This window comes from Perognathus longimembris, chromosome 14 (genome assembly GCF_023159225.1).
Source record: "Perognathus longimembris pacificus isolate PPM17 chromosome 14, ASM2315922v1, whole genome shotgun sequence".
Lineage (NCBI taxonomy): Eukaryota > Metazoa > Chordata > Mammalia > Rodentia > Heteromyidae > Perognathus > Perognathus longimembris.
In genome coordinates, this window is record NC_063174.1 from 38,100,999 (window position 1) to 38,113,379 (window position 12,381).

General features: G+C 38.5%; 1 protein-coding gene across 1 annotated transcript in view; it reads right to left on the reverse strand.

The window, feature by feature from the left end:
• Positions 1-364: 364 nt before the first annotated feature.
• LOC125363273 (synaptojanin 2 binding protein) overlaps positions 365-12,381 on the reverse strand; it is a 38,972-nt gene continuing 26,955 nt past the window's right edge. The window contains exons 3-4 of the mRNA XM_048362379.1: positions 6,269-6,364; positions 365-2,037 (exon numbers count right to left, since the gene is read on the reverse strand). Of these exons, the coding sequence (XP_048218336.1) occupies positions 1,897-2,037; positions 6,269-6,364 (237 nt within the window). The 3' untranslated portion in view covers positions 365-1,896. The remainder of the gene's footprint in view (positions 2,038-6,268; positions 6,365-12,381) is intronic.

Below are 12,381 nucleotides of genomic sequence, written 5' to 3' on the forward strand. Positions count from 1 at the left end.
CTGATATGTGATAGTTTTTCTTTTCTAAATTAAAAAACAACTGTGGTGATGGTCTACTTATCTTCTTGTCGCTGCATTGTATTCTGCACGGTACCATTTATCCTACTATTAACCTGATGATATGCTTTTAACTTCTCACCGACTTTATGAATTCTCTTTACTATAACCTCCTCTGTGTTTTTCACTATCCACTCCCTCCACAGAAGAGCCCCAATTTTCAATAATTTCCCTTTTGCTGTCTGTAACATAAACTTGACAGCAAATTACCTACTTACTTATTGGCCAATTCAATGTTAAGTGTTCTCCCAACAGGAATAAAAACATCCTTTTAGGATGAAGGTTTGCAAAAGTTTCTTGACAAATCCCATGTCCAATCAGTATTTATTAGATAACAGCTAGATTGTCTATGCTAAAATTGGTATCTGATTGCCTCAGGCAGAGTCTAGATAATCTTAGGTTGAAATACGTAAGCCATACAATCTGGCCAAGTTATCCAGAGGATAGAAATAGTTTTTCTTAAGCCCAGAAAATTGAACTTGGTTCAGCTATTCTCAGTGCTTCAAACCCAACTTATGTACCACAGAACAGGATGGTGTTCCTACCTTGCCAGCACCCCCCTATCTCCTAAGGTCCATTCACTTGCACTCTCCTTCCCAGACTTCCCCGGAAAACACCCAACAAATCCCCCTCCTCCCTAAAACAAAACTCATTTCCTTCCTTCCTCTGAAAAACAAAAAAAAAAAAAAAAAAAAAAACAAGTTTATTCACTTATAATAAAAACCATAACAAGTATTTAGTGTCTTTGAAAAAAAATAGTAATCCAGATCTTTTCAACTTAACTAAATCAGAAGCAGAGCTGATTTCTTCTCTGTCCTGCTAGAAATCAGAGAATGGTCAGCAGCCTAGAGGGGTTCAGAGGCCACCTGGGGCTCGATCTTTTCCGTTGTCTTGCTGGTTTGGTTTGGCCCGGTGACTCCAGCCCTGGCCACATCCACGCACTCTGCCGTCCTGGTGCGATGAGGCTCCACAAAAGCCATTAGGCAGCCCGGAGCTTGATAAAATTTAGCTGAATATCTCAAGGGTGTTTTGGTTTTTTTTTGAATAATCAACTTGAATTATTTTATAATTTACCTCAATATCACCATAGGCGTTATGAAAAGGTTGTTCTTCCACAATTTTCAATTAGTTGCTTCACCTATTACTTTTCTGACTCCGAGCACCCTCTTTAAAAGCTTCCTCATTCCCACTATGTATGCTCTACAAAGCAGATATTCCCAAGTTCTTCAATTAGGATCATCTCTTAGATCAGAAACCAAAGTGGTTTCTTCACCTCTTTAATTCTCCATAAGGCATCAATATTATACTGTCACATAAGGATGCGTGTGTGTGTGTTTTTTTTTGTTATTTGCTTTTTAAAAAAAGTAAAAAGCTCTTCTTATTCTCTTGTGTCCATTACAGGCACTCAAGAATGTATGTAAAAGGCCACAAACACTTCCCAAGGAAGATCATTAAGTAAGAAAATCCTTGCTTCCTCTCATGTCATACATCTGGCCTTCCATGCCAGTTAAGAAAAAAGGTGTAACTCATGGTGGCAGGAAGACTGGATCTTTCCCTCTTTGGGTCCTAGCTGAATTTTTATTGGCAGTCCTAGTAAAATATGTAATTCCCCATTTGTTCTAAGTAAGTCTTAGCTTATGCCAAGCTTTCCTTCAAATAATATCTTTACTCTCCCATTAGAATATAAACATTTGGAGGTTTTGAAGAGCAAGGTGCTAGGTCGGAATCAGTCACTTTCACTCATGTGTTGGTTATTCAGAGGGGGGAAGATACAAAAAAATAGCAGGGATGGAGGGTGAGAGAAACATAAGTTCACTGGGAGCACTGGCAGAAAGCTTTTCAAAGCTGTTGTCGGTACTTCATGAAGGCCCAGGCTGCTACCATGGTGAGAGCAAACACTGGCAACAGCATCACAGCTACAGGAATACTATTTGGCTCCCCTTCACCTCGATGTCCTATAGGTCCATTCTGCACCTGTAACTGGAAAGGAAGGACAAATGAGGAAGGACAAATGTTAACCCTAATGACGGTGGGATGTTGACATATCACCTGGGGCAGTAAGCTGGAGACCACCTGAGCTGTGTTTAAACCCCAAGCATTTCCTAGCAGGAGTTCTCTGTTCTCAGCTGATACATCCTTATCACAGATTCTTGGGAAGAAAGTAAGTCTAATGAGGAGGTCGTTTAACTTTGCTGTGCTACTGACCTAATGGTATCCTGGAAGGTGCATGAGATTATTTCAATTTCTATACTGCCTCCATCTCACTAGAAGTGTTTCCTATCAAGAAAATGAAAATATGAAACTGTGAGAAACCTGGATCAAGGAAAGGGACAGCAGGAAATCTTTCTAGAATGTTTACTTGCAAAGGCGATCAGTCAGTCATTACAATGCAGTAAGCAGATCCAGGCAATGTCAAAACAGGTGCTCTGTCACTGCTTGGCAGTCCTAGTAAAATAGGTAATGCCTCATTTCTTCTAAGCAGGTATCAGCTTAGTTCCAGCTTTCCCTCAAAGAATATCTTTACTCTCCCACAGAATATAAACCTTTGGGAATATTGAACAGCAAGGTTCTAGATAGGAATCGGTCACTTTCAATCATGAAAGGTGAAGGTACCAATGAAGGTACCTCTCCTTCTTAAGACAAGTTCTTGTCCATGTTTTAATTCGTAATACTAGAGAAAAATAAAGGTGGAACCTACATGGAACAGAGGTAGATGACTCAGAAGTAAATAAGTAAAAATAAACTACACTCTATAATTCTACTCATAAGTACTTCCTTTTGAAGTTAGATTGACTTTCTTCATGTTACTCATTTTTTTTCAAACTGGCTCCTTTTTTGTATTTTATTACCATGAATTAAATTGTATAAAGAGCTTTATCATGGTATTTCCTTTTTTTTTTTCATGAATTGATTGGCATTTATTCAATAATTGTAAGTGCTTTATTTTTACAGAAAATTGTGGTAGGTTTTTTTTTTTTATTAATTGGACATAAATTTTTTTACAAGGTGTTGTGCAAAGAGGGTGCAGTTACATAGTAAGGCAGTGTGTACATTTCTTATGATATCTTACAACCTGTTTTTCTATCCCTTGTCTAGGTCAGGTTGACATATATGCAATATACAATGTATCAAGAACATATACAGTATTCACAGACTTGGTCTCTACTGTCTCTCCGTCTCCCTTTGTTAACAGTCATATATCAGGGAGATCATGCCCCTTTGTTTTCTGTGTTCTAGGCTTGTCTCACTCAACATTATTTGTTCGAGTTCCGACCATTTCCCTGCAAATAACAATATTTCACCATTCCTAATCGCTATGTAGTATTCCATTGTGTATAAGTACCATATTTTTTGGATCCATTCGTCTGTGGAGGGGCATCTGGGTTGTTTCCATATTTTAGCTATTGTGAATTGTGCCGCGATAAACATGGTAGTACAAATGCCTTTTTGATATCTTGGATTTTGCTGTTTAGGATAGATGCCTAGGAGTGGTATGGCTGGGTCATAGGGTAGGTCTATATTGAGCTTTTTGAGAAACCTCCATACTGTTCTCCAAAGTGGTTGTACTAATTTGCACTCCCACCAACAATGGAGAAGGGTTCCTCTTTCCCCACAGCCCCTCCAGCATTTGTTGTTTCCTGAGTTCGGAGTATAGGCCATTCTAACTGGGGTGAGGTGGTATCTCAGGGTTGTTTTTATTTGCATTTCCTTTACTAGCAGGGATGTTGAGCATTTCCTCATATGTTTCTTTGCCATTTTTATATCTTCTCTTGTGAAGTCTCTCTTTAGCTCATGGTATTTCCATACATGCATACATATTGTACTTCGATTATATCCACCCCTCCCCCATTGCTCTTCCTTATTGTCCCTTCTCTTCTCCCCCCATTTCACTTCACTTCCTGTTTCTCTCAGTAGTCATGACCTTAGGGGTTTCGGTTTTGTTTTGTTTCGTTTTTTCTCTAGCTTCCACAAGAGAAAACTCGTATTTGTCTTTCAGGACCAATTCCATCTATTTTCTAGTACACAACATAATTTTATTCTTCTTAAATGGCTAAGAAAACGCCACTGTGTAGTAGACCATATTTTACTTATACACTCATCTGTTGATGGGCTGTTAGGGCAATTTCATAGTTTGGCTACTGTAAATAATGCTGCAATACACATGAGTATATAGGTATCTTTGTAGTAATTTGACTTAGATCCTTTTTGGTATATAATTAGAAGGGGTACAGCTAGCTCATTTGGAAGTTCCATTTTTAATTTCCTGAAAAATCTTCATACTGATTTCCATAGTAGCTGAACTAATTTACATTCCCACCAGTAGTAAGGGTTTCTTTTTAAATAATGTTCTTCTTAATATCAATATCTAATGGCTATTTTGCAGTTATTATGGTGCCATCTGGTTTCAGTAAGATTTAACCTCCTGATCATAAGCCATAAAACCCTGTCTGTTCCATCTGAAAGGTCAGACTACATAAACTATCTTTTATAACATCTAGTCTACCTCTTCATTTTAATTTCTTGATGAGATGGCATGTTCATGACCAATCACATCTGTTTTATTAAAATCCACATTCTCCTAGGTAAATGTTACAAGTCACTTCTCATAGACCTTCAAAAAGAACCAATATCAGCCAGGTGCTGGTGGCTTGTAACTGTAAGCCTCGCTACTCTATAGGCTAAGATCTGAGGATTGGATTGTGGTTCAAAGCCTGCCCATCAGGAAAGTCTGTGAGACTCATCTCCACTAAACTACCAAAAAAAAAAAAAAAAAAAAAAAGCCAAAATTGGAGCTGTGGCTCAAGTAGTAGAGCACTAGCCTTGAGCACAGAAGCTCAGGACAATGCCCAGGCCCTAAGTTCAAGCCCCAGGAACAATACTAAAAAAGAAAAACAGAATTCATATCATATATAATTTACTTGCTTTATCTACAAAATATATCCTCCTATGTTTTTTGTTTTTTTTTTTTTTTTGCCAGTCCTGGGCCTTGGATTCAGGGCCTGAGCACTGTCCCTGGCTTCTTTTTGCTCAAGGCTAGCACTCTGCCACTTGAGTCACAGTGCCACTTCTGGCCATTTTCTGTATATGTGGTGCTGGGGAATCGAACCCAGGGCTTCATGCATATGAGGCAAGCGCTCTTGCCACTAGGCTATATCCCCAGCCCCATCCTCCTATGTTTTAGACACAGAGAAAAACCAGGGCTCTTGGTGATACTAGGTTTTGAACCTTGTGCTTCCTAGATAGGTACTCTACCACTAGAGTTACATTTCCCCAGGTTAAAGGCTTCAACCATCAAAATAATTTTCTTCCCCTTTTTGCTTCCATAACTTTTCTGAGTGGGTTCTTAAATATATGCCTGACTAACCTAGACTGTTTTCTACCTATATATGCTTCTGGCATAGTGAGTATGACAGCTGCTTGCCACCACATCCAGTTTTCATTGGCTCAGAAGGGATCATGTGAACTCTTTGGCCCCAGGCTGATTTCAAAACATGATCTTCCTCTTCTCTACCTCCCAAGTAGATGGGATTCCAGCCTGGGCCTTTTATAGTTTTTTTTCTAGGACTTCTTAATCTCTTCAGCTTCTGAATCCTCACCTAACCATCAAAGAAGATAGAATATACTCAAATAAGATAGAATATACTGATGTAAGAAGAAACAACTGTAAAGGCACACTGAACCTCAGTGTTATGAGATAAATCTTAACTACTCAGGCCTCCTTTCTATTATCCAAATTATAAAACACTAGGAAATTAAAAATCAAGAAGCAAGCATAAATGTGGTTGTGGCTCAATTCTCCTCCATTCCATTTCCTTTTCGGTCAAATAGATCATCAAGTTGATAAGAGTTCATAGCAGTGATAGGAAAAATCCTTATAATATACAGATTAGATAGATAGACATCCCTTATAAATATATTTAATATGTGAGTTTCCAGGGCAGGTGTACAGTTCTTTCCCTCACAAAAAGTGAAGGTGATTCTAACTTTTCTTCATCTACTTTAATTTGATTATGAAGCTTTAAAGAATATAACCTTGAAGACAGAACCTGAATAACATACATAGTGTTTTGAATTTTTTTCGTGATAAGCAAAAGTAGCAAAGGATCCCTGCTGTGCAAGACTAGCTTCTTCAAGTATTGATGATAAGCACAATTATCCACATAACAGTGCAAACGCCTTGAGCCAGGTATCGGATGCAAGCGGCTCTTACCCGGTGCTGCACTCTCAGGGACACAGCATAGCCTGCATTACGGAAGAGGTTCACGGCATCCTGGTGCAGCAGGTTCTTTAGATCTTGGCCATTTACCTGTCAAAAATAGCAAGAAAAAATAGTAAGGGAGGCAAAAGGCCACCTCCCATAAGTCAATAATTTACCGTCATGTGGCCAAGCCTTAAAAAGAAAAAATCTTTCAGGGAAAATTCCAAGGACTAGAAGTTTGGGCAGTCTCCTAGAACTTAAGTGTAACCTTTTCATTTTCAGCTTCTTTTCTACAACTGAGGTTCCATGGGCCATTTGAAGAGAATTTAGGTTGAAAGACAGTGTTTTGGTTTGTCCTGTTTTCTAATATGATCTTCCAGATTATCATACTATCTTTCATATTCCCAACCTTGGAGTTTCCAAGGTCAACCCTGGAAACAATTCTATGAAACTCTCCTCCAATTTATCTTGATAAGAGTATAAATCTATATTCCATTAGTGCATTTTACTGGGCTTATTTGATTATAAACCATTACCCTTGATTCTATGGATACTCCAATCCATTTCAAATGACTAAAACCCATATACTGTGATGAAATAAACTAAACCATTTCATTGTAAAGTTATTTCTTCCACTTAAAGGTGACAGATGGGAAGGAACACTGGGATTCTTCCTCACTGACTATGGCCACAGGTGGTATCTATCCTATGCTGCACTCAGACACACGACACAGCCCACTTTGTGCAAGACTACGTATCTTTTACACATGTTCCTGTCATCATCAATAGCAAGAATATTTCATATATTTATTTACTTTTTTGGTTTTTGCCAGTCATGGGGCTTGAACTCAAGGCCTGGAATCTGTCCCTGAGCAATTTTGCTAAAGCCTATCTCTCTACCACTTTGAGCCACAGTGCCACATATGGTTTTCTGGTGGATAATTGAAGATAAGAGTCTCATGGCTTTTCCTGCTTGGGCTGGCTTTCAACCACCACCATCCTCAAATCTCAGCCTCATGAGTTGCTAGGATTACAGGCATGAGCCACTGACACCCAGCTATATTTACTCTTGATAGGTACTTTATTTTACATACAATATCCAATTTAATTTTCACAATAACCCTATGAGGTACACAGTATTCCTTATGTGCCCCTTGATGAAAATAATTGAAGTTTAGTAAGACTAGTGAGTACAGAAGCTAGGGTTAGAGTTTTCATACAATGGAAGTAGCTCTTGCCTTTTACTGTTCCTTCTACAATATTACTCCTTCACCTCAACTCATCAATTATCTTTCCTCTGCTCAAGCCATTCACTTTTCTAATCCTCTTGTCTTCCTGTGTCATCTTCTTTCTCCAAGAGGTTCAGAATGTTCCTGCTACTCTATCTCCTGCAAATGTCCTTAGTGAGTGATCTGTCAGTGATTTGACTTACACATTATTTCCAAGTTAAGTTTCCAGCTCCATTCCACTTTAGGTTACCAAATGACAGACATAAACTCAGAGTTCAACATTAGACATGCTTTAGCTCCAAAATCTCAAAAGCCTGACTATATTTCCATTCTTTTCATACTCTTATTACTCCTATTCCTCATTATTCCTATTCCTCTAACGGATTTCCTCTTTAGCCTCATCAAAGTCCTTCATCTTTTTTCACTTTACTGGCATCCTTACCCATCTAGAAGTTCCAGTTGTAATTTCAACAAAGCACTTGGTAAATCATTAGAATCCCCTGTCCCCGTGATCTTCTGTCCTTTTTCCAGTCTTGGGCAATATAATGCATCTACCTTTCTTGCCATCAATGAGTTGGATATTCCTGGAGAAAGACACAGTCACACTCTCCACCATAGATCCAGGTTAGCTGACTCCAGCTTATCCTTAAAACCCTCTTACTCATCAAACAAGCTCACCAATAAATAGCTGATGCTCTCTGCTTCATCAAACCCTATCCCAATCCTCTATCTCACCAGATTTTTTGTCTAGTTTATAAAAGTATTGAGACTATCTAACATTTTCTCCCTTTTTTCATTTTCCCCTCCAAGTTTATTGGTCTCTCACTACTCTGTTTCCTTTATAATGGCTAAATGTACTTATGTTCCTGGTTGTAATCCTTCTAGCCTCCTTACAGAACACACATGGCATTTACTCCTCTTAATTCTTTGTTATTTATTTATTTTTTTGCCGTTCCTCAACTAAAATCATGAGGATTTTTCTTTTATTTAAAACAAAACAAAACAAACAAAAAACACTACAACATGAGCCAAGCATCAGTTACTCACACCTGTAATCCTAACTACTTAGGAGGCTGAGGTCGGAGGATGGAGATAAGAAGCCGGCCTGGGCCTGGGCAAAAGTGTGAAATTCTTATCTCCATTAAACTACCAAAAATGTAGTCATGGCTCAAGTGGTAGAGTGCTAGCCTTAAGGAAAAAGGTCAGGAAGAGAGCTGAAACCCTGAGTTCAAGCCCCAAGACTGGCATAAAAAAGAAAGAAAACACAAATATTTCCTGGAATACCCATACACATTCCATCTTTCCTTCACCCAAAACTGTTGAAAAGATGGTCACTGCCTCCACTACTGCAGCATCCATTCACTCTTCAATCCCTGGTAACCTCATAGTATATAAAGTGTGAGGGAAGAGCAAGCTCTCCTAGGGGTTAGTGTCTTCTAACTGCCAACTCTCATAGCCCTTTCTTAGCCTTCAGACTAGCTCCTCCCTTTTGCAATTTTCTGTTTTGGATTATAAACATTTCTCTTCTTACTCTTACTTCTGAAATGAAGATTCCTCTCCTCTTTCCTCCTAAGATAAATAAGTATACTTAACTGTCAGCCTCTATCTTCTTCCTTTCTCTCTCACAGCAATTTAACTTTAATAATCTGTAAGACAGCTCCTAATTCTAATACTTAAGAGATATACCGGGGCTGGGGAGATAGCCTAGTGGCAAGAGTGCCTGCCTCGGATACACGAGGCCCTAGGTTCGATTCCCCAGCACCACATATACAGAAAACGGCCAGAAGCGGCGCTGTGGCTCAAGTGGCAGAGTGCTAGCCTTGAGCGGGAAGAAGCCAGGGACAGTGCTCAGGCCCTGAGTCCAAGGCCCAGGACTGGCCAAAAAAAAAAAAAAAGAGATATACCAATTTCCTGCTGGGTGATCATACTCGGATATTGTTAGACCCCAATTCAATATATCCAAAACATCTTCACAACTTCCCACAAAACCAGAATATCCTGATTTCCTTCTTATTGCCACTACCATTCCTTCTGACAAAAATCTTGGTAACATTTCTAAACACTCTCTCTGTATGGTTAACCTTTACACATAATATTTGTCAAATCTAACATGACACTTTTCATAGGCTACTTTCCTGTGCCTCTATGCTAGACTGTGGATACTCTTCATTGAATTAGATTGCCATCTCTCCGGCTCACTTTCCTATAAGTCTCCACTTGTAACAACCCTCCAGATCCATCTTCCTGCAGTACAATTCTATTAGCACCATTTTACTGCTCAAGACACAAAAGTGATACAGGGGACCAAGGAAATATGATCTCACATGCTTGGTCTCTTCTGAAAAGTCCTAACTTACCTCCTCAATTTATTCCCTTTCATATATCCCATGCTGTAGCTCAGTCACAGAGCTCAATGACACTGATAACCTAAAACATATTATTACCTTCATACCCGTGGCTCAAGTTATCTCTTCCACCTAAAAGCCATATCATTTTTTCAGATTGCTATCTTATCTTCCAATATTAATCTTTAAAAGGATAAATGCAACTACCTACTATGGTACAGAAATAAATGCAGTTTTTTTCAACTGATAGACTTTTATATCACATGCAGTTTTTCACTTCTGTTTATGCTTTGGTTTTCTTGGTAGATATGCGATAGGGAGGAACTTCACAATGAATTCTCAGTGACTCCTAGTGGAATTACATTAAGAATGCTCACTTACATATTCCAGCCCATGTGTTAATTATATTTCTTGTTGCAAAGAAATAGATTCTTTTCCATGAGAGATATTCAAATAAATCAAGATGAAGTCATGTCAGCAAATGCCAAATAATGTGACAGCTCTCTACCAATTCATAGCCACCAAAGTTTTATGGTAATATGAATTTTTTTTTTTTGTCAGTCCTGGGCCTTGAACTCAGGATCTGAGCACTGTCCCTGGCTTCTTTTTGCTCAAGGCTAGCACTCTACCACTTGAGCCATGGCGCCACTTCTGGCCGTTTTCTATATATGTGGTGCTGGGGAATTGAACCCAGGGCCTCATGTATACAAGGCGAGCACTCTACCACTAGGCCACATTCCCAGCCCCGGTAATATGAATGTTAAGTGGGATATTCTATGTCATTTGTGGTAAGACTAATAACCTTAAATTAATCTTTGCTACATTAGTTAGTAATGATTCCAGCAATTATTTAACTTTTTTTTTCTGGAGGTGTCCATTCATTCTGTATATACTAATTCATTTAGTCTTCACAACAGTGCTGTAAGATAGGACCTCACATTTTCTAAGTAACAACAACAGAAACTATGTAATTTGTCCACAATGAATGGGAGGAACAAAACCAGGATTAAAACCTAAGCAGCCTGGCTCTTTATAAAGGATTAATCTATACAAACGTACACTGTAAGCAACGATTCAACTTCAGCAACATATTTCTATCATATTCATGTTGTAAACTAAATTTTGTGGTTTTGCAATTTGGTTTGTACTTAGTGTTGTATTTGTTTGTTTTGCATTCATGAGGATTGAACTCAGCTTCAAACTTGCTAGAGAGGGACCCTCCTACTTGAGCCACACCCCAGCCCTTTCTAGCTTTATTTTTCACTAGCCTCCTCCTGTATAGCTGGAAACATAGACATGTGCCACCACACCTAGTTTACTGGATAACATGGGGATTTCAGAACTTTTTGCTTGGACTTGCTACAGACCATGGTCTTCTTGATCTCTGCCTTCTGAGTAACTGGGATTATAGAAGTGAATCAACACACCTGGCCTTTAACATTACCCATTTAAAAATTTAGGAACTGATAAAAATCACAAGAGGTTTATAAATTTGTTTTTATTCATTTGTATATATTGAATTAGCATTAAAACAAAAATGCAATTTAAATAAATGCCACTTCAATCAAGTCCTTTCTAGATAACTTCACTAAATGTGATAGCTTTGCTTCTCTGAATTTCCATACTATGTAATGCTCTTAAAACTCAAACTGAACTCTGCTTTATATCATTTTATAGTCTAGTATAATAAAGTTGAAGACATATCTCATTACTTCACTATAACCCTTACCTGAAGAATACATAACATTTGAGCATAAGAAGTGTCACATGCTTCTCTGAAATGTGGCTACAAACTCAGAAGTGCAAAAGTTGTAACTATAGAAAGCCTGACTAACAAAGTCTTAGTATTATAGAGCTGAAGTGCTCTACAGTACTGCCTATAAGCTATAAGCTGCTGACTGGACAGAGCAGGAGCTCTATGGCCAATGACTGTGCAATCTGGATTTCATTTGAGCCTCCTGTCAACCAAGAAGAAAGACACTGGTGTTATTGAGTAAGAGAAGGTTCTACGAAGGGCATTGGTCTTTTAGACCTTTCACCCCCTCCACCTCCAGATAAGCCAAAATCAATTCTAACATAAGAGGATTTTTCTAATTACTACTGTTCAAAAAAAAATAAAAAAAGCAATATACAGAACTGCAAAAGGAACGTTTCTCCTCCTTTGCCCGAGGTAAGTCAGCCCCATAAAACAAATCATGATTGTACCTTTCTGATTTTCTTCCTTAATGTCAGTTCTACTTCAAAGTTGAATTTGCTTTCTAATAAATTTGTCTCCTCTAAGCATGTTACAGGTTTCAGATGTCTAGAGACCAACTAACAAGTTCAATTAATTTTATCCTTTAGATCTGTGGAATCTACTCTTTATCACCATCCATACTAATCTAGATAGTAGTTCTCAACCTCCAGGTGATTTTCAAATTGAGTTAGTTCTAGGGCTAGGAATGTGGCTTAGTGGTAGAATGCTTGCCTAGCATACATGAATCCCTGGGTTTGATTCCTCAGTACCACATAAACAGAAAAGGCCAGAAGTGGTGCCATGGCTCAAGTGGTA